This window comes from Balaenoptera acutorostrata, chromosome 1 (assembly GCF_949987535.1).
Source record: "Balaenoptera acutorostrata chromosome 1, mBalAcu1.1, whole genome shotgun sequence".
Lineage (NCBI taxonomy): Eukaryota > Metazoa > Chordata > Mammalia > Artiodactyla > Balaenopteridae > Balaenoptera > Balaenoptera acutorostrata.
In genome coordinates this window covers 20,766,685-20,793,683 of record NC_080064.1, presented here as the reverse complement: position 1 = coordinate 20,793,683, position 26,999 = coordinate 20,766,685, and the positions used below count along the sequence as shown (strand labels likewise).

General features: G+C 42.7%; 1 protein-coding gene and 1 long non-coding RNA gene across 5 annotated transcripts in view; both read right to left on the bottom strand.

The window, feature by feature from the left end:
- The window catches only part of CEP85 (centrosomal protein 85), a 34,434-nt gene extending 18,208 nt beyond the window's left edge, over positions 1 to 16,226 (bottom strand). Inside the window, exons 1-3 of one of the 3 annotated variants that reach the window (XM_007178663.3) lie at positions 16,086 to 16,226; positions 9,937 to 10,010; positions 6,630 to 6,782 (exon numbers count right to left, since the gene is read on the bottom strand). In XM_007178663.3, coding sequence (XP_007178725.2) covers positions 6,630 to 6,782; positions 9,937 to 9,991 — 208 coding nt within the window. In that variant the 5' untranslated portion in view covers positions 9,992 to 10,010; positions 16,086 to 16,226. Of the gene's footprint in view, positions 1 to 214; positions 407 to 6,629; positions 6,783 to 9,936; positions 10,011 to 16,085 lie in introns of those variants that run through there. The other 2 variants (XM_007178664.3, XM_007178665.2) reach the window with 2 other exon arrangements.
- A 3,809-nt stretch (positions 16,227 to 20,035) lies between these two features.
- On the bottom strand, positions 20,036 to 21,784 carry LOC103001665 (uncharacterized). Of its 2 annotated transcripts, none has more exons than XR_450666.2 (3): positions 21,552 to 21,784; positions 20,822 to 20,981; positions 20,036 to 20,410 (listed from the first exon to the last, which is right to left on the bottom strand). It is a non-coding gene; the product is annotated as an uncharacterized LOC103001665 (long non-coding RNA). The 2 variants fall into 2 exon arrangements; XR_003622949.2 differs by having other exon boundaries at positions 20,949 to 20,981.
- Positions 21,785 to 26,999: the final 5,215 nt, after the last annotated feature.

The following is a 26,999-nucleotide window of genomic DNA, read 5'->3' as shown; positions in this document are numbered from 1 at the left end:
AAGCATACTGTCATCACAAGTATCAGGCAAAAAAACACAGCAGCCTAAACAGGAGATGTGTGTTCTAGGATCTCAAATGCCATTCACAAGGCAAACCAACAAAAGGCAACACTGGCTTCACTTTTAACGTATACTCTGTCCTTTGTATTTGAATAAAAAATCCTGCCAGTCAACAAAGCTGAAAACTGAACTTAAAAAAAAAAAAATCACTTACTTAAGGGAAATGGATTAGATCCTACTCTTCTAAGGGCTGGGCAACTCTAAGCTATAATCCAATCTAATAAAAATGTCTTTTCCAAGGGCTGCCAGAATCCTCTGTGATCTCCAAAAGCTCCCGTGAAGGTGAGCAATGAATCTAAACTATCCGAAAAATAAGACGAACTGGATAGTGCTGCTTTGTATCTAGGGCAGGGAGCACAGCATCTGAATCAGGATTCTGTTCTCTCTCCCACACACCAGACCTGACTGCCAGGATATGTGAAGTTATTCTTAGTAACTCTCAGGTTTCATTCTAGCACAGTGAGCACTCTCAAGTGGTAAACAGTGAAATCCTCTATTTTATATTTTGCCTTTTATTTACCCCCTTGTTTGTATACAACTGTTATTTTTCACTTTCCTTCAGACTGGATTTATGTTTCCTTTAGCTCCTGCCTAGTCTTGGGAGACAACTCGCTGACTGGCCCTGCTGTAGAAGGTTCATATTTCTACATATTTCCAACTTTCAAGTGCTACTCTGAAGAGGACTACGAGGTCACAGAATTAACACGGGACAGTGGGCTGCAAGTGAAGAACAATACAGGAATATGAGGAAACACACCTGTTACCTTCAGCAGGCAGAAAACTGAGTGAGGGGGACAAGGAATATAAACGTCTTCCTTTTTCAACTATGTCTAGTATTCTTTTCCAAACTAAGCATGTCTACCACAGAGAAGAGTAGACCTCCGATTTGTTTCTTTTCATTTTCCATCAACCAACACAGAACACGCTCAGCTAATGAGGACAGATACTAACCTTTTCCAGAATTATATGAGTATAGATCAGCTATCATCTTCTCATATGGGTTTGTAAGCAGCTCTTTAAAAACACAGGCAAGCCAAATTATCCCTTATAATATATGCACAGGGTCTAATTTCCTCTACTCAGATGATCGTGGGATATATAAAATGCCATACTAAAAACAAACAAGAAGCAAAACAACCAGTAATTTTTGATGACATGCATCAGCTTCTCAGGACCAAGAAAGGGCATTTCAGAGTCAAAGGACACAGTTTTTGATGTCCCAAAACTTAAATACAGAACTAGTCAACAGGGTTAAGGTAGACTGGTGGTGATGAAGACTTCTAAGACTAGTAAGCTCTCTACTTGAAATCTTCCATAATGGCACCATAATATCCACTCTCACCAAGGGTCCCCACTCCCAAATATAATTATGGAACAGAGGACAGTAAGACTGTGGTTATGAGGGCTGCTACTATGCTGAACTCAGCAACACCTCCTTCCATTCTCCATCCACAGCACCACTCTCTCTCAAGACTCACCAAATTCAGTTTTGAGCCCATAATGCCTAAAGCAGTAATGGCAAAACCAAAGGCAAGAAGAAAGGTACCAACTGCCCAAGAGAATATGGTTTTTCTAATTTTCTGGTGAGTGTGGTCCACCTACAGATGATGAAGTGAGGTCTTTGTCAGCATTTGTCACTTATCTATTGGGTTTATCTATTTATATTAAGGCAACTGTGTAATCCTCAGAAAGTGCTATAAAATGTCAAGTTACATCACACTTTAAGTCTGGTTTGTGTTTTAGAGCATTCTGAAACGAAATAGCAACACATTTTCAAAAGGGCCACTATCTTCTACAATTTTCAAAGGCTTTCCAAATTTAGTGTATGGGATATGTGATTTTTATGAGAAGTTTACAATTCCCCAAATCACTGGGTTTTTGCCACTTCAAGGATATATTTCTAAATCTCTCCTTTCCTCAAACACATTCCCTGCCCCTCAACCTCCATCCCCCCCAAAAGCAATTTGTTCTTTCTAGCAACCCCCCTTTCTTGGTAAGGGGTAGACTTAGCTATTGCTAAATTTTGATCACTTCTGCCTACATCACTTACTGGTTTATGAAGTATGGTAGTCTGAATTAAGCCAGTGACAATTTCAGTCTTTATCAAAAAACTGAAAGCCTTCTGAGCTCTCCAGTACCCACCTCTATCCTGTCCCTTGAGAATCTTCAAGGTAAAACACCTTAGAGAAGGGCAGAATCAAAAGCCTAAATAGGGAATTCCCTGGTGGTCCAGTGGCTAGGACTTTGCGCTTTCACTACCGTGGCCTGGGTTCAATCCCTGGTCAGGGAACTAAGATCCCACAAGCTGCACAGTGCAGCCAGAAAAAAAAAAAGCCTAAATGTCCATTGACAAATGAATGGATAAAGAAGATGTGGTACATATACACAATGGAATATTACTCACCCATAAAAAAGAATGCAATAATGCCATTTGTGGCAACATGGATGGACCTAGAGATTATAATACTAAGCGAAGTAAGTCAGACAGAGAAAGACAAATATCACGTGATATCACTTATATGTGGAATCTAAAAAAATGTCACAAATGAACTTATTTACAAAACAGAAAACAAGACTCACAGACTTAGAAAACAAACTTATGGTTACCAAAGGGGAAAGGTGTGACGGGGGAGGGATAAATTAGGAGTTTGGCATTAACATATACACACTACTATATATAAAATAGATAATCAATAAGAACCTACTATATAGCACAGGGAACTCTACTCAATATTCTGTAATAACCTAAATGGGAAAGAATTTGAAAAAGAATAGATAGATATATGTATAACTGAATCACTTTGCTGTACACCTGAAACTAACACAGCACTGTAAATCAACTATATTCCAATATAAAAAAGTTTTTAAAAAAAAGAAAAACCCCAATGAACTATATTTTATACCAGTCGTAAGTGTTCTTGTCAACTGCACTCCAAATAAACCAAGCTACATTCATGAACAAAGTGAGCAAGAAATAAGATTAAGATAAAGATCACGGTATATATCAAACATGGCAGAAAAGACACCTTAGATTCTTTTAAGAGAAACTTCTAGACCGATAGCTTTGGCCACTACGTCAAGGCTACTACAATTTAAAAAGAACACACTACCAGGAATTCCCTGGCGGTCCAGTGGTTAGGACCGGGCGCTTTCACTGCCAGGGGTCTGGGTTCAATCCCTGGTTGGGGAACTAAGATCCTGCAAGCCGTGTCACACAGCCAAAAAAAAAAGATGGGCTTCCCTGGTGGCGCAGTGGTTAAGAATCCGCCTGCTGGGCTTCCCTGGTGGCGCAGTGGTTGAGAATCTGCCTGCCAATTAAGGGGACATGGGTTCGGGCCCTGGTCTGGGAGGATCCCATATGCCGCGGAGCAACTGGGCCCGTGAGCCACAACTACTGAGCCTGCGCGTCTGGAGCTTGTGCTCCGCAACAAGAGAGGTCGCGACAGTGAGAGGCCTGCACACCGCGATGAAGAGTGGCCCCCACTTGCCACAACTAGAGAAAGCCCACACACAGAAACGAAGACCCAACACAGCCAAAAATAAATAAATAAATAAATAATTAAAAAAAAAAAAAAAAAAGAATCCGCCTGCTAATGGAGGGGACACAGGTTCGAGCCCTGGTCCGGGAAGATCCCACATGCCGCAGAGCAACTAAGCCCATGCGCCACAACTACTGAGCCTGCGCTCTAGAGCCCACGAGCCACAACTACTGAGCCAGCGTGCCACAACTATTGAAGCCTGTGCGCCTAGAGCCCATGCTCCGCAACAAGAGAAGCCACTGCAATGAGAAGCCCACACACCGCAGTGAAGAGTAGCCCCCCTCTCTAGAGAAAGCCCCTGCACAGCAATGAAGACACAACACAGACAAAAATGAAAATAAATAAATTTATTAAAAAAAATAAAAAGAATGTACTATGCAATTAATATATATATTTCCCCAAAGGAATAAAAAGCACACAGAGTCACACACAATCTGTGTAACAAGTTGACTGAATGAGATATAGCCAGTCAATTCAATGGGGGGAAAAAATCTAGACCATTGTTTGATTTTTATAAGTCCTATTATTTACTCAGAATGAAAAAGGTCCCATGACTGCACATGCAGACAAAACCTTAACAAGTCACAACTACATTGACAGTAACACTTTGGATTATACAAGTGATGGAAAGAACACTACAGGTGGGAGATCTGAATCTGATAACTAGTTGTGTGACATCAGGCAAGTTACTTAACCTCTCAGGGAATTTTTGCTACTCACCTGCAAAAAAACTGGATTAAGTGATTTTTAAAGTTCTGTCTACCTTAAAATCTATGATTCCATTAATTCAATATTTATTGACACTGGGCCCATGTACACACAGCTGTCAAACTATTAAAATTAAATCCCAGGCTTCCCTGGTGGCGCAGTGGTTGAGAATCTACCTGCTAATGCAGGGGACACGGGTTCGAGCCCTGGTCTGGGAAGAGCCCACATGCCGCGGAGCAACTGGGCCCGTGAGCCACAACAGCTGAGCCTGCGCGTCTGGAGCCTGTGCTCCGCAACAAGAGAGGCCGCGATAGTGAGAGGCCTGCGCACCGCGATGAAGAGTGGCCCCCGCTCGCCGCAACTGGAGAAAGCCCTCGCACAGAAATGAAGACCCAACACAGCCAAAAATAAATAAATAAATAAATAAATATTAAAAAAAAAAAAAAAAATTAAATCCCAGGGACTTCCCTGGTGGTCCAGCGGTTAAGACTCCCCACTTCCACGGCAGGGGGCGTGGGTTCCATCCCTGGTCGGGGAACTAAGGTCCCGCATGCCACGTGGTGTGGCCAAAAAAAAAAAAAAAAATTAAATGCCAGGTGTCCAGGAGTCAGTACTAGTAGTAGATGTAGTGGATGTGTTTGTTTTTCTCCTTTTCATTCTTCTTTTATTTTTTCCAAACATTTTTCTTTTAAATGCTTTACTGAGATATAGTTCACATACTGTACAATTTTTACCCACTTGAAACATACAATTCAATGGTTTTTAGTACATTCACAGAATTATGTACCCATCACTACAATCAATTTTAGAACATTTTCATCACCCCCAAAAGAAATCTTTTTACCCTTTATCAGTCATGCTGCATTTACTCTAACTTCCCTAGCCTTAGGCAACCACTAAATCTACTTTCTGTCTCCCTACAGACTGGCCTATTATGGATATCTCACACAATATGTGGTCTTTCGCGCCTGGCTTTTTTACTTAGCATAGATGTTTTTAAAGTTCATCCAGTTTGTGGGGGGTATTGGTACTTCATTTCTTTTTATGGCTGAATAATATTCTATCATATGGATATACTACATTTTACTCATCTGTTTGTCAACTGATAGACATGGGGTTGTTTCCAATTTGGGGCTATGAAGAATAACGCTGCTATGAACATTTGTGTACAAGTTTTTGTGTGGATGTATGCTTTCATCAATTCTCTTGCGTATATATACCTAGATTTGCTGAGTCATAAGGCAATTCCATGTTTAACCTTTTAAGGAACTGCCAAACTGCTTTCCAAAGCAGCTACAACATTTTACATTCTCACCAGCAATGTACAAAGGTTCCAGTTTCTCTACATTCTCACTAACGATTGTTATTATCTTTTTGATTATAGTCATCCTAGTGGGTGTGACATCTTATCAGATGCACCAAGTACCAAGGTAATTAGTTTTGTGACTTTAATCAACTCATTTAATCATTTTGAAATTCAGCTCTCTCATTTGTAGATTGGAAATAAAATATTTCAGAGTTCTTAAAGGTATTAATGAAAAAATATAGAAAAAATTTAGCACAGTATGCATCATAAAGTATTTGAGAAACAGTAATTAATTATTATCATTAGGTTTTCTGCCCTCCTAGGAACCCACCATCTAAATGAAAAAACAAAATACTCTTGTAAAGGACAGCCTAACAGTTAATACTTAAGTGCAAAAACAAGTGGCAGAAAAAAATAAAGATATAAAATTGCAAAAAGGAAGATCAGTAATGGGAGGAAGAAATTGGAAAAGTTTTTTCAGACACGTCATTAAATCATGAAAAATAAGATAAGCATAGCTGGGAGGGGCAAGAGGAGATGAGAACAGCACAAAGGGGCCCAGATTAAAGAAGGAAAGAGCTCAGGTAACAAAACAAAAAAAAGGTTCTGCTCGTAGCATAGTTAGACAACATACCTGGTGAGAGTAAGAAATATGTTTGAATGGGATAGGGCCATATCACAGAATTGGGGACTCTGACCTTTATCCTCGAAGTAATAGAAACAACTGAGGATTTGCAGGAAAGGGAAACTATGAAATCAGGCTTTTAGAAAGATTAATCTGGCAGGAGAGGGAAAGACCTGATCCAAGAAACCTATTAGAAAGTTGTTTCAGACAGGACAAACAGTAGAAGTTGAGAGGAAGGGACCAGCTGTGAGGAGCATAGGATAAGAAGAATCAAGAAGACTCTTTGACTGAATGGATTGACTTATGAATACTCTGGAAATGACAATATACGTGGAATACAATTTGAAAATGACAACATATTTTGGTAAGCAAATCATTAATCCAAACTTACCCTCCGCAATGTCTGAGCATGATGTGCCTATGGCTGTGTCCCCACTGTCGGCTATACTTGAACAGCGGCTGAAGCGGCTCCGAAAGGCCTCCGAGATAACTGGGGTCTGCCATTCAGTCCCCAGGGAACCGCCCCTCTGAATCACATTGGAACCTGAAACAAGTGGCATTTCCCACCTTTAGTGTGAACCTGCTCATGTAACCCCACAAAACTTTTTTAAAAAATCACTTAAACCTATCAGAGAATAGTGGCACCCCACCCCTTTCTTTCTCCTGTGCCTATTTCAGCTACTCTGAATTAGTTAATTTTAGGGAGGTTTTTTTTTAAAAAATATATTTATTTATTTATTTATTTATGGCTGCATTAGGTCTTCGTTGCTGCGCATGGGCTTTTCTCTAGTTGCGGCGAGCGGGGGCTACTCTTCACTGCAGTGCGTGGGCTTCTCATTGCAGTGGCTTCTCTTGTTGCAGAGCATGGGCTCTAGGTGCACGGGCTTCCGTAGTTGTAGCAGGCGGGCTCAGTAGTTGTGGCTTGCAGCCTCTAGAGCGCAGGCTCAGTAGTTGTGGCACATGGGCTTAGTTGCTCTGCGGCATGTGGGATCTTCCCGGACCAAGGCTCGAACCCGTGTCCCCTGCATTGGCAGGCAGATTCTTAACTACTGCGCCACCAGGGAAGCCCAGTTAATTTTAAATGGAAATAGCATAAGAGGTGAGAATGTTCAAAGACAGAAATAAAAACTACCAAGAACCCAGGGGTACGGGGACAGTAATAGTTAATAGCAGCTCCATTCTTTGCAATCTAGAAGCCACAGCACTTTACAAACATGATCTCATCTACCTACTCACTGAAAAGTATTATAACCCCTATTTTGCAGAGGATAGAGCTGAGATTTGAACCCAGGTTGTTCTGATTCCAATACCCACATTTCTTTCCTACAGGGTTTCTCAACAGGTGCTTTTGGCATTCTGGGCCTGACAATTCTTTAATGTATAGTCTACATATTACAGGATGGTTAAGCATTCCTAGTCCCTGCCTATCCACTAAATGCCAGCAGCAGCTCTCACTCCATCCCACCATCACTATAAAACCTGAAAACATCCCATATGTTTCCAAATGCTCTGCAGGGTAACAGGCAATCCAGTCCCCTGCTGAAAACCACTGCTTGACTGCATCAGGGTACCCTTGTGGTTAGGGTAAATCCAGATCAAGGTGAGTCTTATAAGTTAATCTGAAGAGTTTGTGGGGCGGGGGCAATGCAAAGAAACTACTAAAGTTTCTGAGCAGGTAAGATGAAACAAGACTGATGAGATTTATTTGACTTTATCAGCTTGTTGTTTGAGGGCTGGTAGATACGAAGTGTTCAATAAATACTTGATTTACTAATATACTAGCGAAGAGTTAAATTCAAATTATTTTTTAAAAACCACTGTAATTTTTCTAAACTTTATCTGATGATCCATGTAAACAAACAAACAGGTAATGGTAGCTACTTATCCATTTAAAGCGTCAGAGTTTGAGCTGAAATCAGAAAATACGGTTCTACAGACTCTATGATTTAGTGGGAAGCAAATGATATTTGAATTTAGTGCTTCTCCCATCTTTTGAACCTACTTTCTTCTACATTTGCTCTTTTTTGCTACCCTTACTTCTGCTTTCTACTGAAGACAACCTCACTTTCCCCAAGAACTCCTTTTATTCTTTGGGTCTCAGTGGACTGCCTGATTTGAAAGAATCTATATACACACAGTAATCTGTAACAATTTCTTTTTTCTTTTTTTAATTTTTTGGCTGTGCCGCATGACATACGGGATCACAGTTTCCCCACCAGGGATCGAACCCGTATCCCCTGCATTGGAAGCCCAGATTCTTAACCGGTGGACTGCCAGGGAAGTCCCTGTAACAATCTTTAATAGAAAACACAGCCAAAAATCAGAGCATCTGATCAGCATAAGATTAGCCAGTGTTACTATACTAAATTAACATAATTCTGGCCAGAAGCAAAGAAATTTGACCTCCTGGTGAGTCTATATGGCATTATCTCTCTAGTCAGTGTACAATTTATCAGGTCTTTTGAAATGTGAAAATCAATTGAGGGTCTCTATTACCATGTTCCTGGCCTCCTACTGGAAACCACTCCCTGTTACTACTACTGATCTTCTTCACCACTACCACTTTTCTGTTCACCCACTCCATACATCAATTCTAAAAGTGATATTTGCTAAAATAAAAATATGTTTTGGTGTAGTTATAGAGACTTATTATTTCAAAATTCAAGTCTGAAAGCTGGTATCACGTCATATCAGCAGCATCCTTATCAAATATTAAGACCATTATCAATCAAATGAGAGACGACTGAAAACAAAGCCATCAGAAAAGCAGTGAGCTTTGTTAGGAATTGCTACATTCCAAAAACGTGCACTATACACATAAGTGTCATAAGAAATTGTATAATTCAGTCCTAAGACAGTGCGTGCCACATAGCAATGTTCAATAAATATTTGCTGAATGAACCTTGAATTGATTCAACAAATGCTTTTAGAAGTGCTTATTATATGCAAGGCAGTATGCCTAGCAGAACATATCTACCAAATGTCTGCTATAAGGCACTGTGGGATTTTTCAAGTTAAAGAAAACACACCATTAGTTCCATCAAATGTACTCCTTTCTTCATAAATCCCCCCAAATTCAAAAGTTATATTTCTAAAATGCTACTTCCTATTTGAATATACCATATCCACTTAATATTGTCTACTGAGTATGTATATATATTTACATGTTTTAATATATATATTAAATACATACACAAACTTCTAACATATCAACTTAGGATATCTACTGAGCTTTCAAAACCCTGTAAATCCATTCTAGAGATAAATTCGTGAGTCTCTAGTGACAACACAAGTGAGACTGTTGGCATCCAAGAAGAATTCCAATCTTTGTGGGCTAACAGATGACTGACCCACCCACAGGACTACAAAGACAACATAGAACACAGTAACTTATGCTGTGTTTTTCTGATTTCAAATGGAACTATCTTCCAAAGTCATTTTGTTCCAATCCTTTATGTGTCCTCCTCTCCCAATCAATCACGTGGTCTTGTTGGAAGCTACGTAGGACCAGAGATAAACAGTTGTTCTCTCAGAGAGACCTATTTTTCTATTCAATGTAGCCCCATGTCATTTTTGTTCTTTAAGCACCAGCCTTTCAGTGAATGCTTGTTTGTTCAGTATTTCCTTTTAAGGAAATTTGTGTTATAAAATAATAGAGGAAAGGTCAGAATTTAACCCAGAAAACTTTGACTACTCACCTGGTGATGTGGCATGAGAGATCCGCTCACTTGGGTATTTCTCCTGCATGGCCATCAACAGTTATTTGAGCCAGCTGTAGAATGAAGGAACCAGTCAGATCTCTCCAATACCTTTTAATTCCCTGTAACTTGTTCTCATTCAGCTGAAACTGTCAAAAACACACAGAGTATTCAAGTATTCTTCCACATCTTTTACTCCTGAGGATGTTTTTTTTAAGGAAAAGCAACTCCCAATAGTCCACTCTACTTCTCCTGAAGCAAGAAGAAAAAACCTAGAACCAAATAGAGATTCCCAATACTGATCCTATTAGGTCTAGAACCCCTCCAATCGTTGCAAAAATTAAAAATAATGTTACTTTTAATTAACAAACATTGCCATGGATCTTCTCACCCATGGGAACAGGTTGGAAGAGTGAGGTGGAAAAAAAACTAAATAACCAAACCAACAGTGAAGTATTATAGCTTCAATTATGATTAACGTAAAATGAATTCCCTGATTCCTTCCAGTATTGAAAGTTAGTCATATGATGTACAAAGATGGATTTTTTGGTCATAAGCAGAACCTCAATACTCAGCTGGGAACATGAGGTTTCTTCCCATTACCCCATTCCTTAAAACATTTATATTTATTCTAACGGTAGGTTCTGAGAATTTAGCATATGTCTGATTACTATCTATGTAAACAAAAGCTTTAATTAACTGTAACTAATAATAGCAAATAATAATATCTTGTAAATGCATAGTAATTGAGAGGCAGTACAGAGTAAGAGAAGTGGTTCAGAGTATTGACTTGTTTTTATTATAAATTTATTTATTTATTGGCTGTTTTGGGTCTTCATTGCCGTGCGCGGGCTTTCTCTAGTTGTGGCGAGCGGGGGCTACTCTTTGTTGCAGTGTGCAGTCTTCTCATTGTGGTGGCTTCTCTTTGTTGTGGAGCACAGGCTGTAGGCACGCGGGCTGCAGTAGTTGTGGCTCACGGGCTGTAGAGCGCAGGCTCAGTAGTTGTGGCACACGGGCTTAGTTCCTCCACGGCATGTGGGATCTTCCCGGACCAGGGCTCGAGCCCGTGTCCCCTGCGTTGGCAGGCGGATTCTTAACCACTGTGCCACCAGGGAAGTCCCCAGAGTATTGACTCTTGATCAGACAGTTCGGGTTTGAAGCCTGACACGAGCAATGTATTAGCTGTGTAACCTTGGGCAAATTTCTTTATATCTTTGTGCCTCAGTTCCTTCATATAAAAATGAGGATAAAGACAGGACCTAATTCATTCTAATTCATTTATAATTAACTTACAATGGTGCCTGACACATATTAAGTGCTTAATTAATGTTTTTGTTATACTTGGCATATTAACATTTTATGTTAATAAAAAGTGACACAGTACAGTCCTCAGAAGATAAAGTACGAATTTAGAAACTCTGAATTTATAAGAGCCCCAAAAGAGTTTAGGACAAACCCTGTCAACAGAACACAATTCTGAAAGGTGAAATTTAACTTTAGAGGGCGGGGGGGGCGGGGGGGGGAAGCTATATGGTACTATTTCTCTGATGTGCTTTACTGACCTCTATAGTCTCCTCTTAGTAACAACAACACAAACCCTGACTAATTCATTGCATCTACAACAGAAATTGTACCATCCCCTGAAATCCCAGGTCTCTACATACTGGGTAAGAGAAACTTTGTTCAGTTAAAAAAAGATTCCATTTATGGCTAGTATTATTCAGTGTTTTATTCGTGACACAGAAGGACGCCCTACCTGCTAGTCATACTGAATCGTCAATATCAAAACGTTTTTAATCCTTTTCTTTTTTTTCTAAAGGGTTTTTCCTCCAGATGTGATTAAATTAAGGATCTTTTCTTTTATTTTGGCCTGGCTGCACTGCGCAGCATGTGGGATCTTAGTTCCCCCACCACGGATCGAACCTATGCCCCCTGTATTGGAAGCGTGGAGTCTTAACCACTGGACTGCCAGGGAAGTCCCCCTTTCTTTAAAATATAACAAAATGGTAGGCCCATTGGATTCTGAGACCCTTCCAAATTCAGAGGGGTTGAAAATGGGATGACAAAAGAACTCTCAGTTAAAGATGGAGTTATCCTATGACTCTAGTTCCACTCCTGGATATATATTCAAGAGAAATAAAAACATATGCCAACACAAAATCTTGTATATGAATCTTCATAGCAGCATTATTTATAATAGCCAAAAAATAGAAAGAACTCAAATGTCCATTAGCTGATGGATAAATAAAATGTGGTACATCCACACAATGGAATATTATTAGGCAACAAAAAGGAATGAAGCACTGATACCTGCTACTGAAAACATTATAGTAAGTGAAGGAGGACAAACACCAAAGGCTACATGTTGTATAATTCCATTTATATGAAATGTCCAGAATTGGCATATTCATAGAGACAGCAGATTAGTGGTTGTCAGGGACTAAGAGGAGGGCAGGGAGAGGGGGAAATGGGGAGCAATTGCTAATGGTATGGGGTTTCTTACTAGGGTGATCAAAATGTTCTGAGATTAGATAGTGATGATGGCTTGTGAATATACTAAAACCTCTGAATTGCACACACATAAAATTGAATTTTATGGTATGTGAATTATATCTTAATTTTAAAAAAAAACTCCAAGGAGTAAAACACTACAGAATAAATAATTTTAAACTTCTTCCTACTTAAGTTCAGAAGTAGATGGCCTACTGGTGGAAATTTTTAGGACCAATTGAAGGAGACAGACTTCTTGAGATAAAAGTGAGAGAAATGAATGTATAAGAAGTTAACACAGGGACTTCCCTGGAGGTCCAGTGGTTAACAATCCGCCTTCCACTGCAGGGGATGTGGGTTTGATCCCTGGTGGGGGAACTAAGATCCCACATGCCGCGGGGCAACTAAGCCCATGTGCCACAACTAGAGAGCCCAAATCACAACGAAATACCCCACAGGCCACAACGAAGATCCCGCATGCCACAACTAATACCCGATGCAGCCACATAAATAAATTAATTAATTAAAAATAAATAAATAGGGCTTCCCTGGTGGCACAGTGGTTAGGAATCCGCCTGCCAATGCAGGGGACATGGGTTCATGCCCCTGTCCGGGAAGATACCACATGCCGCGGAGCGGCTAGGCCCGTGAGCCACAACTACTGAGCCTGCGCGTCTGGAGCCTGTGATCCGCAACGGGAGAGGCCCGCGCACTGCGATGAAGAGTGGCCCCCTCGCCGCAACTGGAGAAAGCCCTTGCACAGAAACGAAGACCTAACACAGCCAAAAATAAATAAATAAATAAATAAATTTTAAAATAAATAAATAGCAGTAACACAAATAACCAATTACACAGCCAAGAAAGGTAAGAATGAATGGAGGCAGACAGAAGAAAAGCACCCAACATTGATAGTTTCCATTTTCAAAGTTGTTTAAACTACAGAACTATGCATTCAACAAATTTAACATGTATTAAGTACAAGCATACATCTTTTTATTGAACTTCACTTTACTGAGCTTCACAGATTGCATTTTTTACAAACTGAAGATTTGCAGCAACCCTGTGTTAAGCAAGTCTATGGGTGCCATTTTTTCCTACAGCATTTGGTCGCTTTGTGTCTGTGTCACATTTTGGTAATTCTCGCAGTATTCCAGGCTTTTTCATCATTATTACATCTGTCATGGTGATCTGTGATCTTTGATGTTACATTTGTAACTGCAGATGTGGTGGAAATAGCAAGAGGACTAAAATTAGAAGTGGAGCCCGAAGATGTGACTGAATGCTGCAATCTCATGATACAACTTTTAACAGATGAGGAGTTGCTTCTTATGGATGAGCAAGGGAAGTGGTTTCTTGAGATGGAACTACTTCCGGTGAAGATGCTGTCAAGACTGTCGAAATGACAATAGAGGATTTAGAATATTACTAACTCTGTTGATAAAGCAGCAGTAGGGTTTGAGAGGACTGACTCCAATTTTGAAAGAAGTTCCACTGTGGGGAAAATACTCTCAAACAGCATTGCATGTTATAGAAAAATCGTCTGTGAAAAGAAAAGCCAATCAATGCAGCACACTTCACTGCTGTCTTGTTTGAAGACATTGCCACGGCCACCCCAGACTTCAGCGGCCACCACCCCGTTCAGTCAGCAGCCGTCAGCATCGAGGCAGAATCCTCCACTAGCAAACCAGCAAAACAATTACGAATCACTGAAGGCTCAGACGATGGTTAGCATTTTTTAGCAATAAAGTATTTTTTAATTAAGGTACATAGATTTTTAAAAGACATAACGCTATTGTATACTTAACAGACTACAATATAGTGTAAACATAACTTACATATGCACTGGGAAACCAAAAAAATTTGTGTCTCGCTTTATTGCAGTGGTCTGGAATTCTACCCACAGTACCTCTGAGGTATGCCTGTCCTTACTACCCATCAAGCATTGTGCTAAAGACTCTATAGTATCATGTGTTATGCTGAATGCTCATATCAAACCTATGAGGTAGTTACTACTATTATCCTCATTTTATGGATGAGAAAATAAAGGATTAGAAAGGTGAAGATTGTACAGTTAAGAAGAGGTTTCAAAGCCAGGACTGTGCTCTAATGCTACAGAAGTCTAGTCAGCATTCTGTCTGTGACAAAAAGAAATAAAGGAAGTTACTAAGGCACCACAAGTTGGAGTTTCTATGCCTCAGGCATAGCCAGAGCTGCAAGCCCTAAAGCAGTTAGGAGCAGGGGCAGCTCATATCATTTCTTCACTCTGCCCTTGGTCACCACCCAGGCTCTATTTCCCAAGTTACTACCCAAGAATTAGATTTTGGCTGTTATAAGTATTCTCCCCTTGAAGAATTATAATCTTAGTGTGGAACACACTTGGCAGCTGTTGACAGAACCACATCAAGACAGGAGAGGATTTGAAGGGAAACACAGACAGCTGACACAGACACACTAAGAACCTCACACCATCACACTATTTTCATCGCCTTGATCATTCATTAAACCAAACCTAAAGAAAGAGAAGCCAAATCCTTGCCAAGGTGTTGCCTTTACAAAGAACAAGTCCTGAACACCACCACATAATAATAAAACAGACAAGGCCTAGGGGCAAGTAATGAGGCATGGTTCTCTTAATCGTCCTTGTATCACTACTCCTCCCTTCCCAGCACACAGTACTCAATTCATCAACCAAAATTTACTGAGTGCCTGTTTGCCTGGCTCTGTGCCATATCTTGGAAGTAGATGGTGTAAAAGACAAAACAGGGCTCTGATCCTCCCGGTTTAATGTGATGAAATAAGTTCTGAACACCTTCTATTGCATAAATAAGCTTTAACACACTTTCTGTTCATCCAGAGAACAAGCTCCTCCCTGTCTATAGCAGGGTGCCTCATGCTCTGTGCTAACGACATTGGAGGTCGGGTAAGTCTTTGATGTGCGGTTGTCCTGTACACTGCAGGCTGTTTAGCAGCACCCCTGACGTCTACCCATCAGATGCCAGGAGCAATCCCCGAGTTGTGAGAACCAAAAATGTCTCCAGACACTGTCAAGTATCCCGTGGGGGGCAAAATCGCGCCGACTGAGAAACTCCAGCCTAGCGCCTTCACAAGGGCTCTCTGTCCCCCGACCTTCCTCCTCTATCTTTTTCCAAATCTCGGCTCAAACTTCACTTCCTCGGGGAGGGCTCCCCGCCCCCTCAGACTCCGTCGGCGCCTTGGGTTCCGCGCTCCCGTACTTCGCCACCCTGCACTACTGAGTGCTGGCCAAGCAACCACCCGCGGGACGTCTACTCCTCTCCCGGGGCTGCGAGCTCCTGGAGGACAAGAACTTCCCTCCCGCCGTGCCCTGGCGACCGGCACTGGGCCCGTCCATCGCAAAGGTTCCGAAACTGCTGCGGAGTGAGTGACGGGGAGAGAGCGAGGCGATGAGGGCGGGAGACCACTGAGACCCAAGGAGGCGAGCGGGGGGCATTATTTCAGAAAGTCGCGGCGTCAGAGACCCAAGACGAACGGCTCAGTCGCTCTGCGCATGCTCTTCGCTCTGCCGCGGCCCTCCCCACCACGGAGGCCGGTCGAGAGTGTCTGAGGCTCCGCCAAGGCTCTCTAGGCAGGGGACAGGGTCTGTCAGTCCGACGGGGGCCCCCGAAGGGAGGAGGACTTACGTGAGCTTGAAAGCGGGCAGCGAAATCCCCCACTCAGGGACACCAACCACTGCGACCAGGTCGGCGGCGGACAGCACTTCGGCACCTCAGCTCGCCTAACGGCCGTTACACACCCGCCAGGCCGCGCGCCTCAGAGCGCGCACCGCCCCGGCACCGCCCCTTTCTGCCCCCCTGCGACCAATCAGAAGTCGGGTCGCGCGGGTGTCCCGCCCCCGCACGCCGCCCTCGGCGCAGAGAACCGACGGATCTCTCTGCGCATGAGCCCGCCGCGGCTCTCTGCCTTTGCCTCTGCCCCTTGGCGGGTCTCGCCTCTGGGCGGAGCCCTGTTCACCCCGGCCTGAAGCGGCCTGCTTGGCCTGTGCAGATCGAGAAGCTGGCAGCCAGCGCAGCTCATTCCGGGATCCCACCCAACCTGCCCACCCTCCTCCCATTCCTCACCCTCTATCAGTACTCCCACTTGAAGCAGGGGGTGACGCTGTGACCAGGAGTTAGGGTGTGGCCAGAGTCCCTGTCTTCTCAGGGTCAGGGCTTGGTCTGGATTAGAATCAGTGGTCGATCTGTGATCAGGACTCAGGTTGAAGGGTAAGGGATCAATCTTGCCTCCCTACTCAAACTCGGTCCCTAGGAAAAGGAACTAAGTTTATTTGCATTAATACATACTTGAAAAATCAGACTGAAATTGTTTAAAAGGAGGAACAAAGCCATCAGCCAAAGTACAGTAAAATTCCAGGTATCTGGAAACTCGACTTGGGAGGGAGAGGCATTAAAAAGTTGTGTGACTTTGCTGTATAGCTGAAACTAACAAAACATTGTAAATTAACTATACTCCAGTATAAAAATTAAAAAAAAAACCCTAAAAAAAAAAAAAAAAAAAAAAAAAAGTTGTGTGATACAACATGATAAATATAATTAACGGTGCTGTATTTTATATATGAAAGAATAAATCCTGAGTTCTCATCACAAGGAAAAAATATTCTTTTTTATTTCTTTACATTTGCATCTGTATGAGATGATGGATGTTCACTAAACTTACTGTAATCATCATTTCATGATGTATGTAAGTCAAGTCATTATGCTGTACACTTTAAACTTATACAGTGCTGTGTGCCAATTATAACTCAACAAAATAAAAGTTGTGTGATTTCTTAACTTTGAAGAACCAGACATAAAGAGTTAATTACCGGACCAAATTCACTCTAGAGGAAGGGCTCTGGGGTTCTATCACTTGCCCTCTCTTATAGTGTTTTAAGGTAAGAATATAGATGGCAGAAAATAACAGATTTAATCGATAATGAATCTGGGTATGATATGATAGATGAATTTAGGGAGTATTCTCTGAAGTTAAGACCAGAAGTCTTTATTAAAATATAAATGGTAAGGATAGGTGTGTAAATGAGTAAATTTGTGGACTGGTGGGTAGGAAATAGGTTGGTGGGTGGTGGGAACACCCACTTGATGGCTTCTATTTCTTTGGTGAAAAGCAACTGTAAGAAGGGAGGGAACAGAGGCACGTAGAGGGCTGAGAAGAATGGGGAAGATTTGAAAAGCTGATGCGGAGAATGGAAGAGAAACCAGACTGGGAACAGTGGAAGTGCTGAGATTTAAATTTACAATTGGCAAACAGTACATTTGTACAGTTTTCTCCAATGGGTATCTATATTTTAAAGGTAACTCCATTATTATAATACCAATTTTCAAATGTGAATGACTCCTCAATCATATTTTAATGAAAAATTTTGGCACTAATCTCAGAGAACATACACAATTTTTAGTTATGACATAGTAAATCTTCAGTTACTTTATTATTTTAAAACACTTGCGGGACTTCCCTGGTGGCGCAGTGGTTGGGAATCTACCTGCCAATGCAGGGGACACGGGTTCGAGCCCTGGTCCGGGAAGATCCCACATGCCGCGGAGCAACTAAGCCCGTGCGCCACAACTACTGAGTCTGCGCTCTAGAGCCCGCGAGCCACAACTACTGAAGCCCGTGCGCCTAGAGCCCGTGCTCCGCAACAGGAGAAGCCACCGCAATGAGAAGCCTGCTCGCCGCAACTAGAGAAGGCCCGCGCGCAGCAACGAAGACCCAACGCAGCCAAAAATAAATAAAATAAATATATTTTTAAAAAAATTTTAAAAAAACACTTGCTGAAAAAAAAAAAAAAACAAAAAACAAAAAAAACACTTGCTGCACACTATTTACAATAGCCAGTCATGGAAGCAACCTAAATGCCCATCGACAGACGAATGGATAAAGATGTGGTACATATATACAATGGAATATTACTCAGCCATAAAAAGGAACGAAATTGGGTCATTTGTAGAGACGTGGATGGATCTAGAGACTGTCATACAGAGTGAAGTTAAGTCAGAAAGAGAAAAACAAATATCGTATATTAACGCATATATGTGGAACCTAGAAAAATGGTACAGATGAACCGGTTTGCAGGGCAGAAATAGAGACACAGATGTAGAGAACAAACATATGGACACCAAGGGGGGAAAGTGGTGGTGGGGGGGCGTGGGGGGTGATGAATTGGGAGATTGGGATTGACATATACACACTAATATGTGTAAAATGGATAACTAATAAGCACCTGCTGTATAAAAAATAAATTAAATTTAAAAAAAAACCACTTGCATATTTCAGTAAGATATATGAATGGAACTATCACCTGACATGACTGAAAAAACACTAGAGTTGGTCAGTTATGTCCCACCCTAATTTAACCAAGGAAAGTGAGAAAATAAACTAACTGCATCTTCGTAATCATGTAATTAGAGCTACTTTCACATGCATTAAGTGTTGTCTGGTGGATTATTTTATAAGCATCTATTGTTACACAGCACAGAGGCTTCTTTAACATGGTCAACTAAATATAATTTAAGTTCAATAGCTTCCTTGTTAACTTCATTTTGTTTCACTCTATTTTCTTTTTGAGATATTTAAGCATAGTATAGTCAATGATATTTTTCCCTTATCCTTTAGGCTCTATTTTAAATACAGGCAAGGGTTAATGCCTTTGTCAAGAGGGATATTTAAACAGTTTCTACTCCAGACTTATAAAGTGAATATGAATTCCCAATGAAATGTAATTAACTGTACTGATTTAATAAGTGTGTGATTTTTATGTACATGAAAAAATAATATGGATTAATCATTTGAGTTAATTTTTTTCTGGAGCTATTAAACCATTAAATGACAAGAAGAGATTTTGCAAATTAAATGTTGAGACTGTTAAATTTAATTTTTATTTTGTTGCTTGAAACAACATATTTTCCCAAGAAATTAATTTCTAAATGATCATAGATATCAATAAAAGTAGTATTTCAAACATGAAACAACAAAAAGAGGCACAGGGCCTTCTTGTGATTTTGTGAAAGTGCTACCTCTGTCAACTTCTAAAGCCTGTCCTGCTTCCCAATCACACCACCTGCTTCCTGCACTCAACTGTCCTCTCTGTAAGGTCCAAGCCTGTGTCTTGTGTACTATTGAATCTCCAGGGCCTAACATAGTAGATTCCAACCTGTTTCTGAATGAATGAATGATAGCATACTGTTGCCTGTATCCACCCTCTATTAGGAAATGGGAGTTAATGAAGTTGGAAATAATTAATGGTCAGAACAATATTATATGGACACATTTAATCCTAATTCTGAAATTAAATAGCTCTTGCCCATTCTGCAGAAGAAAGGAGACTTGGAACCAGTTGGCCAAGGCCCAGCAACTTACCCTAAAATGAGAGTCATGGAGTCCCCATGTTGAAGCAGAGATCATCTGGTCAAATTCTTTCGTTTTACAAATGGGGGAACTGAGACCCATAGAGAACAAAGAGACTTCTCACATGCACACACACACACACACACACACACACACACACACACACACCATTTCTCATAAAGCCTTGAAGCTTTGTGGTCTGATAACACAGAAAAGGAGTCAGACAAAGTAGGAAAGTTCCCTGCTGTTTATTGGCCATACCCTCTGCCCTGCCCCTTACCATATTGAGCTGCCCAATCCCACCATTGGAAGAGTTCCAGAGATGGGAAGGGAAGGTGGGATGAAGAAGCACTGCCCAAGGCTCAGTGGTCACACTCCTAACCAGATAGTAGTTGGGTCACACATGGATTCCATCTTCACCCTCAACCACTCTGGTCCCTAACAAGAGGACAGACTACTTCCTCTCCTTAAATCTTCCTCCACCCTACCCTTGGCCCCAGGCAACTAAACTAAAGGCTAAGGACTAGAGTTGGGGGAGGTGTCTGGGCAGGATTTTATCCTAGCATCCAGCCTATCGCCATCAGAAGAAAGATGGTCATCCAGGATCCTGCAGGAAAGAAAGAAATGATTATAAAGCAGAATTAGGTAGCTTTGAGAGCCTGGGAAACTTTTTAGGCTTAGATACTCCACTTTGAGGATTGTTTTGTAAGTCATTCATGCATTCTTACAACAAAGCCTTCCTGGGACTCACCATGTGCCAGTTCTTCTGTTAGACTAGGGGTGAGGTGGTTAGAGACACAGAGATGAACTCTCTATCTCAGTGTGGACCCCACTCAACCCCTCTCACTTGTTTTACCTTCATGGCCTTGTATCTTGAAATTTCAACCCCTACCCGAAATCATTTCTGGAAAACCTCAGGTTCTGATGAGGGATAAAAGTCTAACTATGACTACCAACAACCTCACAATGACAACTCTACCATGTACAGCTGAGGAAGCTGAGACTTAGGGTAACTGACCTCTCCCAAGTCACATACTGTTAAGCAGGGACGAGATCCAAGACCAGCACCCTCCAGAAGCCAGTGTGCACCCCCAGACCCTGGCGCAGTCATCAGAACTTTATCACAGCAATCGCTGTGCACCAACCTGCCAAACTCCTGCTACTGGAGGCACTGGGCTCTGGAACCACAAAGGAAGAAAGATTAAGCTTAAGGAGGCATCCTGACAGTACAAGGTTAGCACACTCCCATCATTGAAAGATTGGGCAAAAGAACCCTTTGTTGAAGCAGGGACTCAGAAGGGTGTGATGATGAACCTTCTGCCGCTAAAGAATGGACTTACTAAGAAGATAGGCTTTCCCGCAAGGGTCAGAGCTTTGGAAGGTTGTCAGGGAATAGAGAGAAAGGAGAGATGGTTTCAGACCAGCAAGGAGGATTTACAAAAAGCATACTGGCACAAGGGACAAACAGACTGGTAGAAGACTGGTCTGGTGTGGCAGGAAAGATGAGAATGGGAGGAGAGAAGTTTAATGAGTGAGAATGGAACCGGGACCGGGTGAGGGGAGGAGACCTCTCCAGAGCAAAGGAGGCTGAGGGGGATATGGGCTTAGGGAGGATACGGACTAGAATTGAGGGAGGAGTCTGAGGACACGCAGGTAGGAGGAGGCTCAGTGAAGGGTCGGGGTCTCAGAGCAGGTCAGTGGGAAAATCTGGAAAAGGAGTCAAGGAGGCCCCCATATGATCCAGTTACCGCTTGATCTAATGGGCCCGAACAGCATCCAGCCAGCGCCGCTCTCCAGACCCTCCCGAGCGATCTCCCAGGCTCGATTCCTCCCAGGCGGACTCTTCTGACTACAGGTCTGCGGGGACACAACAGAAGGGTAGCGAGGTCTCTTCCCGCCCCAGCCTGGGCGGGCCTTTGTCCGAGACCCCCAGGTAGCCCCAGTGAGTTCTCCAAAATCTTTCACTTTAGGTCAATCCACAGGCCCCTCGCCCTCGGCCCCGCCCCCTGCATGATAGGCCAATCCCCAGCACCGCCGCCCTCCAGGCCCCTCCTTAGTCAGGCCTCTCATTCGTCCCCACTCCTTAGTCCCTGCAGGCCGCTCCTTAGTTTCTACCCGACCGCATTGCTTGGAGTCCGGCTCCTCAGCTAGCCACCCGGAGCTGCGGCCGGCGGAGGCTGCAGCGACTGCCCGGAGCCTCTAGGGCTGTCTGTCTGCTCACCGGCGTCCCGCCCGCTTGTCACACAGGGTCACTCGGCTCTGCAGGTAGAGCGTATCGCTGGTCGAGAAGCGGAACGGGTTGAAGGCCAGTGTCACCTCCAGGGAGGCCCTGTTGGCCCGCAGGCCCCCCAGCAGCTGTTGCTGACTGGGCAGCTGTGGGGAGAGGCAGCGTCACCCACTGCTAGGAGCCCCGGCAAACACTGATTTCCCCTTTTTTGCTTGTCCTGTGGGTGTAGATGCTGGGTCTCATAATGAAAATTTACATGCGTTATTTCGTTTCATCCTCACATCAGTGCTAGGAGGAAGACAGTTTTGCCCCCCTCCTCTTTCTTCCTTTCTTCTTCCCTCCCTCCCTCCCTCTCTCTCCCTTCCTTCCTCTCCCTTTCTCCCTTCCTTCCTTCCCTCCTTCCTTCCTTCCTCTCTCCCTTCCTTCCTTCCTTCCTTCCCTCTTTCCCTCTTTCCTTCCCTCTCTCTCTCCCTCCCTCCCTTTTTTCTTTTTCTTTCCTTCCTTCCTTCCTCTCTCCTTTCCTTCCCTCTTTCCCTCTTTCCTTCCCTCTCTCTCTCCCTCCCTTCCCTCTTTCCCTCTTTCCTTCCCTCTCTCTCTCCCTCCCTCCCTCCCTTTTTTCTTTCTTTCTCTTTCCTTCCTTCTTTTTTTTTTTCTAACACATTTTCTCCCCCTCTGTCTTTTCCTTTCTTCTCCTTCCCCTCTTCTATTATTATTTTGATGGTGTGGTGGTAGTAAATCATGGCAAGATGACCTTTAATTTTTTGTTTGTTTGTTTTTCTAAGGCTCTCCTCTTCAATAAAGTTTGCTTCTTGACTGGGCATAGCTTATCAGTGATCACTTATTAGCAGTAACTTCTCCACATTAAAAAAGGAAACTTTAGTTACTGGTGGCAAACTCCGGTAGACATAGAAAATTCTGAGCTAAGAGATTCGGAGATAGGCTTGAACTGTTCACGTATTGTCATGGTGACTTTTTTTGAGGTGACAATAACCTAGATGTAACCCTTTCGCTATAACTGGTAGTATTTGGAAAGACCTATGGTGTAGAGTCCATGGGCAGAAAGAAAGTCTTATTATACATAGGCCCTGTTCTAGGTGCTTGGGAGAATTAGAGAACTGAGTGAACAAAACAGACCAAACCTCCTATTCTCTTGTGGGTGAGGGGAGACAGACAATAAATAGCTTAATAAAAAAAGTAAATGAGCTCATGTAATGTAGTATATAATGGGAGGTGATAAGTAGATAGAAGAAAGAAATAGGGATCTAGACTGGATGAGTGGAGGGTAGTTGCAATTTTACATAGCATGGACGGGGTAGGTTTCATTGAAATGGTGCCATTTTAGCAAAGACAAAGGAGATGAGAATTTGCCATATGGGTATCAGGGAGTTGAGGGTTCCAGGAAGAGAAAACAGCCAATGCAAAAGCCTAAGGGACAGCAAATTATCTTCCCACTGAGTTACCAGCCACACAGTCGCTACCTCCTGTGGGCATTAGGGAGTCACCTCTCTGAACTCTGTCTCTTGTGCTTCCTGAAGCCCATTTAGTCTTTTTTGCCCTGTGATCTTTATTCCAGGAATCAAACTCACCATCAATAAGTTCATTCTAGTTTCCCCCCTTGATGGTCTTTTTCTTTTTTAAAGATGAGGAAACTGAGGCTCAGAGAAGTTAAGTAGGTTGTCCAAGTTTCTTCAGGTAGCATCCTGGCTGCAGTGCCCTCCCATACCCTTAATCACTAGGTTCTCTTTCCTCCTGACAAAGGAAGAATTGCATGCTAGGACTGTTTTTGAGGTATTTCAGAACTGGGACTCTGGAGCATGAGTAGACCAGCATTATGTCCTTGGTCTAGTCATTAAACTCTGTACCCTCTCTAATCCCCTCATCTTTAAAGTGGGGGAAATAATACTTCACAGTGTTGTTTTCAGGTATAAATGAGGTAATGAATGATTCACTGTGTTCTGCGAAGACTTGTTAATATTAATGAAATACAACCAGAAGACAGGAGACACAGCTCCTTCCCTAGACCATGAGCTGTTGAGGGTAAGGACTTGGCCCAGCACTTAGCAAGGTCTCCTACTTTGAGTTGCGTGAACTGAGCCTAAGTTTCTCCATCTATAAAATGGGAACAAAAATATGACTATCTCATAGAGTGTGTTGTGAGGCTTAAGTGGGTTAATATATGTGAAGTGATTTGAACAGTGTCAGGTATGGAGTAAATGTCAAATATATTACATAGTGTATAGCACCCTGAAATGTTAGTTTTGTTTTTGTTTTTTACTTTTATCACTGTAGGTCCTCAGTAATTGTTTGAGGAAGGAATACAAGGAATGAGCGTCATTAATTGGCTGTAACCTTGGACAGACCTTAATCTCCCTATGCCTTAATTTACTCATCTGAAAAATGGGAATGGTAATAATACTTGCATATTTTTCGACAAACATTCACCCAGCACTTACTTTCTCCCACTGTCTATGTACCAGCGATACAGAGAAGAGTGACAGGATCTGTGCTCATAGGTACAAAACCATCCAGCACAAGCTACAGTCCAAGAGCTAATGTGGCACTGAAAGGAGGTTACCAGAGTCCAACAGGTACTTACCTCTCCTTCACAAAGTAGTAGGTGGCCTTAACAGCACCTGTCCTGGAGATGTTGGTGCTGGTAAAGACCTCACTGGCCACCAGGGCAAATCTGTCTGGGTCACTGCTTGTGGCTCTGAGGACCACGTAGAGAGGCTTGCCAAGGGGAACTGGTCTGTTCTCAAGTGGAGATGAGAGCTGACGGTCTGTGAAGATGCCCAGGATGACAATGGTGTCCCCAGTGCCCAGGATATGGATGGTGATATATCTGGAGAGGGACGGGAATGAGACCCTCACCACAAAACCCTAGAGGTAGGGGTATCACTTGCATTCTGCCTTGCACCCTAGGTCACTGAGCACTGGTAGCCATAGAGAACTAGGGGAGGGGAGGAGCAAATCTGCTAACCTTCCTCCTGGACCTCCTAAAAAGTGAGGGGCCACATCACAGATCCCCAGACCCCAGGACCCTTGAAGCCATCTGAGCCATCCTACCTCAAGGTAATTTACATAAACAACCCATAATGCATAACTTCATAGAACATCTTTTTCTTCCAATAATACTCCAAGTCTCAATCTAAGAGGTACCTATGATGGGTGGGCATGGCGGGGCAACATCCTGAGGGTGTTGACTCCTTTTGCCTGGATTATAGGTAGCAGTGGGAACTCGAGAGCCTCCGCAGGGCCCAGCCCAAGAGGCAGCTGACAGAGAAGAACTCACGGGAAGAAGACCACTGGGTAGGGGTGAGTCTGGCTGACATTTACCACCAGAGGGTACATGCAGCTGAAGTTGAGCATTGTGGAGCCAATATTGGTATAGTCAGGGTGAACCTGCAGAAGCTGCGCCTCCAGAGAATAAAGGGCATGGCTGTTGTTGGTCTGGAAGAAACAGGGAGGCAGCCATTACTCTCAGATCTCCAGGGGAATCACTTTCTTCCATCATCATTTGCTTCAAGTTGTTGATTTAAATAAGAGTAATGACTAAAGTTTACTGAGCGTGGGTTGTATTCCAGGCACTGTGGCCTGACCACTACTCTCTGAGGACGGTTCTGTTATTAGTCCCATTTTACAGAAGAGTAAACTGAGGCTTTTTTTTTTTTTTGGCTGTGCCGTGCGGCTTGCGGGATCTTAGTTCCCCGACCAGGGATTGAACCCGGGCCCTCAGCAGTGAAAGCACAGAGTCCTAACCACTGGACTGCCAGGGAATTCCCAGAACAGTAAACTGAGGCTTAGAAAGTTAAAAGATTTGCCCAAAGTAACTAACAAAGCCAGCATTCAACATCTCTCTGATCCCAGAGCCCATGTTCTTAACCTCTGTGCCAGTGGTTCTCAAATTTCAATGTGCATTTTAGAATCTCTTGGAAAAAAATAAAAGAATCACTGTGGGGCTTGTTAAAATTGCCAAGTCCTGGTCCTTATCCCAAGATTCAGGTATCTTTTTGGTATTTCATTGTTTCCATAGGATTTTAAAAAAAGAATCAAAGTGATTTGTTTTGTTGCTATAAATCAAGCAGTTTATTAAAAAAAGAACACTGATAGAGAATTCTAGGGGCAGAGCCAAGGACTTAGCTATTACATGTTGAAACTGCTGATTCTGTTCTATGACTTAAGCAAGAGAAACCATGAATCTGTGGGTGGCAGAACAAGACACTGGAGGAACTAAATCACCCACCCCACCCTGCCATTAGAACAAACTCTAGTTTTCAAAGTGAGCCCGGGGAGCTCCAGAGCCTCTTTGAAGGGGCGTTAAAGCCCCCCTATGCACTAGGGGGAAGCTGACCCAGCAGGGCACTCTTCCTCCTACTCCATTCAATCAGACCTGCCCTGCTTTTATATATTTATTTTTATATTTGGCTTTTATGTAAGATCCCTTCCAAGGAAAGGAGGTGACAGCACAGTGAGCAGTTAGGAGCACAAACCAGCTCTGTTAATAACTAGCTGTGTGACTTGGGAAAATCCCTCAACTTCTCTGAGCCTTAGATTGCTCATCTGTAAAATGGGAACCTCACAGGATTATTGTGAAGATTTAGTGAGATAGTGCACGTAAAAAAGAATTTGACCCACAGCACATGGTACACGGTAAGAAATTTATAAATATTGGTTGTGGTTGTGGTAGTTATTATTTTAAAGGATTCTGTGGCTGACAAGTTTGGAAACCAATTTCCCAGTCCATCAATCATGGCACCATTTATAAAGGCATTCCCAATCTGATGGGGGACAACGTGGTCTCTTCCCCAAAAAGACTGGTCTGACTGCTAAGACTTGACTCCATTCCAGAGAATTATTCTTCGGTTAAATGGAAATAAAGTCGCAACTTGTGCCCAATCATTCATTTCCCAGTCCCTCCCCCGAAACACACATACAGCCCAACTTCCTATCAGAGGGCCCCTCCCAGATT